Source organism: Sparus aurata, chromosome 3 (genome assembly GCF_900880675.1).
Source record: "Sparus aurata chromosome 3, fSpaAur1.1, whole genome shotgun sequence".
In the NCBI taxonomy this organism is placed as follows: Eukaryota; Metazoa; Chordata; class Actinopteri; order Spariformes; family Sparidae; genus Sparus; species Sparus aurata.
Window position 1 is genome coordinate 19881907 of NC_044189.1, and position 4969 is coordinate 19886875.

Genomic DNA, 4969 nt, shown 5'->3' on the forward strand with positions numbered 1-4969 from the left:
CAGGGGTAAATGGTCCCTTCCCCAGTCTCTCTCCCTGTCCTGTGTGTGTGTGTGTGTGTGTGTGTGTGTGTGTGTGTGTGTGTGTGCGTGTGCTTCAGGTGTGCCAGAGACAGAACAGAGCAGTAACCACCAGCTGCACCCAATCCTGCAATCAGCCTGCCTTCTTACGCTCAGCCCTGCCACCTCCACGCTGCCAGATCGTAGCCACTGTTAAGTCAGTATGCTGCGCTTCCAGCCTTGTACTTTGTTCCGAGCTTTGAACCTTTTGTAACCTTGATCTCTGCTTCAGACCTTAGTCCCTGCTCTGCTCTCCGGCCCCCTGACACTCTGGACCTGCTCCCCTCGTCTGCCACGTGAACCCCGCTCCGGATCCAGCCTACTGGAACACTCCCCGCCTGGACCATCCCAGCCCAGCCTCTGATCCTAGCTTGTTCCAATAAACTATCTGGTTTGAACTCTACCCCTTTGCCTCCTGTCTGTGTCCGCATCTGGGTTCCCTGTTTCATTGGCACGTAACATTAAGGGTGTATATTATGGAAATATCTAGTTTTTGACTTTTTGGTTGAAATGAAATGTACCCCTTATTATAGAATGACTCACTGTGACAGGTAAGTCTCGACCTCGGTATGATACCCAGCAGATATGATACTCGCAGCCTACTGCAGGGGTGCCCACAACTTTTTAGCTTGTAAGCTACTTTTAAAATGACGAGGTCAAAATGATCTACCTACATAAAAAATGCTAAACATCTTTTTATCAAAGGTCCCATATTATACCGTTTTTCATCAATTTCACACAGCTGTCAGAGGTCCAACAACACTGTATTCGAAATGCATTGCCCCAAACCCATCCATGGTCCTGAAATTGTTTGTACTTGCGTTGGCCTTAAGTTGCTACTTTGATTTTGTTCTGGTGACCCTTTTTGTTTTTTCTGGTTCTGCTTGTTTTTGTATTCAGCTTTGTTAATTAAAGCTCACTTTTTGTTTCCCCCCATCCTGCGTCACATGTGTGTCTGCGTTTGGGTCCACATCTAATTTCCCCCACAAGTGTGACATTCCTTGCATTCTCTTAAACCTAAAGAATTCTTACAATACACTTTCATTCACTAAAAAGTGGACTAGCTAGTAAACTAACACAGATGATTCCTTGTGGTACACCGTCAGACTACATTCTTCAAAGCATGCTTGTGAAGCGTTCGGAGATTAGTAATAACAGCCTAATAATACAGTTAATACCAACACAGAGGGCACTTGTTGAGTCCGAGAGCAAATAGTGTATCATCGTGCTGCATCATCAGGAGCATCTTGATCATCATCATGAAAGAGGTGTATAGTGAGCAGTATAGAGGAACATGTTAATTAAAAACGTGTTCAGCAGGTGCATCTGGTTTGTCTTGCAGGGCTGAGGGGCTCAGTCTTTAAGAAAAGTCACAGGAGTTCTACTGGATACCAAAAGGAGACACTCAACCCTTTTTCTCTCTGGAAAGGTAAAAACAGCATGTTTTAATTTCTCTTAAGGGTGATAACGTCTGTCGGGTAACACTACGTAATTGATTTATAGGTTTGTTTCATTCTTCTGAACCCACTGTGTCATTGTTGTAGTATATAACATAAGTTGGTTGGTACAGCAGACGAGGGTTATCAATGCTTGGATTTATATGATAGATTTATATTTAGTCTTTGGCCTACCCTGACCTTCTCTTGCATAGAGCACTCCTCACAAGCTGCCCTTTCCCTCCACATCAGGTTCTATGGGGCTGTCAAGATGCTTTTCATAATAGCCCTGATAAAAATACATTATCAGGGGATCTGATTTCTTCCTTCCTGTTTTCTCCTATCAAGTAGAAGTGCAGATACTTGAATAGAAAAAAGAGGTTCGGATTCAACTCCCTTACTCAAGTAAAAGTGACAAAGTACAGACTCTGAAATGTACTCGACGTGTAAAAGTAAAACATTCATTTCAGCTGGCCGTTTATGTGCAAAGCTTACTGAAACTCACAACGTATTATATCATCAAAGATTATTAAACTTAAAGGTAGAATCAGCAGGATTAGTCTGACCTGAAATATAAAATTAATGACTCTTTTTTTAATTAGAAAGTAGAGACAACTTTGATATGAAAGTACAGATAGCTGTAAAATCTACTTTACTACAGTAATGAAGAAACATTTGTTATAAACAGTAATTTTGCTGCATCATTGAATCCAGTAAGTTAGACCTCGCAGTACTGACACTGTGTCAAATATGTCTCTGTACTGTGCTGCAGCCATAAAGCCCCGTAGTTTCAGCTGGGAGACGTAAAAGATGTCGCTACTTTGTGTGAAAATGTCAATAAAGGAAACATTTTTAACACGTCACAGTGAAACTGAAAAATACATCAACTCTCTGTATTCAAACAGACTGTCTGGGTCTGGTGTGCAGCCGTATTCACTTTGAGGTGGCTCAGGCAGAGCTCGGTTGAACGCAGTGACTCCCTGTTAGCCGAGCTTGTGTGGGCAGACAGAGTGTAACAGTGATGACGTATTTCTGAAGGCAACCGCCTGGTTCCCTCGTCAAAAAGCTTATGGGATTTTTCAAGTGGATTTTTCCAATTTCGCGGAAAATAATGTTTATGATACTTACACATTTTGTTCAGCAAGATAATGGTCCTAAATGTCACCACCACTAATCGTCACACTACATAATTACTGTACACATTTTCTGTAAACTGATCAGTCTACAACTTGTAAAGAATAATGAGAGAATAATTTGCAGCTAAAATCCGCCTGTAAAGACAGATTTGTTAGTAGATGAACTCCTGGTCTCCGTGTTCTGCATAATGACTTTTAATGTCTTAAAAATGAGTAAATGTCTTAAGCTGTGGTAACCACAGACCTTATATCAGGCAGATAACTGAAAAATAATTCAGACACCTCACAGACTTTGAGATGAAGGAACCTGATGTGCAAAAATACTTGGAATTTTTTTCTGGTTTTAGGACTACATGCTACATCACTCTATAGAGCCACTAAGCTCCACCTCTAACTGAGCTACCTGCTGATGGAAACTAGTTGGTACCAAGCACCCAGGAGGAGCACCAGGCTCTGAAGCCAGTTTTCATACTGGCCAAACTGTGTAATTACATCACCATGTGATGCATTCACTGACACATGAAAAAACTTTTTGCCATAAGCTGACGTAGTGACAGAATGGTCCGTAAAACGGTGGATACATTTTATTTAATACACTATGTGATGTGCAAAAATGTAAGATGAGGCTTTTATTATAACATTGGTGTTTAGCACGTATACTTGGACAAGCAATAGAGGTTATACTGTATAAACTGTACATTTGATTATCTGTAACTCATGATGTAGTTATCAAAGTGATCCATCATCAGTTTCTTTTTCTGCTTCCACAGATGTCTCCACCAGCTTCCTACAAAAGACTGTTCGTTGCAAAAATATCTGCTCTTGGCCTGATCTGCTGTGTTCTTACATTCTACATGTATTTTGAGTCTCCACCTTCTGTCTGCCAAATTGCATCTCCATTGCCCGAAGACAAAGATTATCCAAATGAAAAGCCCATAGTCCTGTTGTGGTACTGGCCTGTTGGTGTGAAGTTTGATTTCAATGATTGTTCTAAATACTTCAACATTGACAGCTGTGTTCTGACCGATGACAGATCCCTCTACAGCAAATCAAAGGGAGTCATTTTCTACAACAAAGACATTAATTTGTTAAACATGCCACAGGAACCACGTCCAAGTTTTCAAAAGTGGATTTGGTACAATGTGGAATCCCCAACGAACACGTGGAAGATACCAGGTGTGGAAAACCAGTTCAACCTCACACTTTCCTACAAAAGAGATTCTGACATCATGGCGAGGTTTGAGCTCACTGTCAGAGAACCAGAATTGAAAGATGACTTCACTCTGCCCAAGAAAGACAAACTGGTGTGTTGGATTGTTAGCAACCACAATCCAAACACTGGAACAGGTACAAGAGAACAATATTACCGTGAACTGTCCCAACACATTAAGATCGACCTCTTTGGGACAGCTCATGCAGGGTTTCTGAGCCTTGAAGAGTACTACCCAACTGTGGGTAGCTGTAAGTTTTACCTCTCATTTGAGAACTCGCTCCACAGAGACTACATAATGGAGAAGTTTAACGGACCACTTGTGGCTGGGACGGTCCCTGTAGTTTTGGGTCCACCCAGAGAAAACTATGAGGAGTTTTTTCCCCCTGACGCCTTCATTCACATAAATGATTTCCCTGATGCAAAGTCACTGGCTGACTATCTGCTCTTCTTGGACAAGAACGATGAAGAGTACATGCGTTACTTTGAGTGGAGGGAGTTCTACGCAGTCACTCCTCATCTGCTGGGAACTGCAAATGAATTCACTCAGCCCATCTGTCTCGCCTGCGACTACATGTCAAGAGACTCAGGCTACAGTGCTGTAAATGACGTTTATCGGTGGTTCTTTTCAGAAGTACTATTCTAACACCAAAATGAAACCATACTTGTTCTTTAACTAGAATATGATGACATATTTGCCAAGACTCTGTTGAGTTTCATGAACAGACAATCATTTTCCCAAAAACTACCATTTGTTGGATCAGTCGTATTGTTTAGATCTTCGTTTGGGTTTAATTATATTGGAGAAAGAAATAATATTTTGGTGGTGGGGGTGCTGATTCAGAGTTAATCAATCTGTAAAATTTCTATTATCCACCATTGAATAGACTTGAAGATTTCTTAATGTTTATAATGAAATTTTAACTTTTTTCAACATTTAACAACTCTCGCATGATAAAACAACTGTGTATTTACAATGCTTCTCAGCAGTGTTATAATTACCAACTGTGATGTTCAGAGGTGAAGAAAGCAACAGGAAATCTCACACAGATTAACCTCTCTTCTTGTCAGTTGTATCCGGTTTGTCTAAAATAAGAATTGTTTTGCTGGATTAAAACAAAGGTATTGCA

At 40.9% G+C, this 4969-nt stretch overlaps 1 protein-coding gene across 1 annotated transcript; it reads left to right on the forward strand.

The window, feature by feature from the left end:
* Positions 1-1446: 1446 nt before the first annotated feature.
* On the forward strand, positions 1447-4969 carry LOC115578482 (alpha-(1,3)-fucosyltransferase 9-like). The gene is made up of 2 exons (XM_030411466.1): positions 1447-1486; positions 3400-4969. The coding sequence occupies exon 2, from the start codon at positions 3400-3402 to the stop codon at positions 4483-4485; it is 1086 nt and encodes a 361-aa protein (XP_030267326.1). The 5' UTR covers positions 1447-1486; the 3' UTR covers positions 4486-4969.

Bases quoted from the DNA above. Each gene is read 5' to 3' on its own strand.
- LOC115578482 (XM_030411466.1), top strand. From the start codon at position 3,400: ATGTCTCCACCAGCTTCCTACAAAAGACTGTTCGTTGCAAAAATATCT.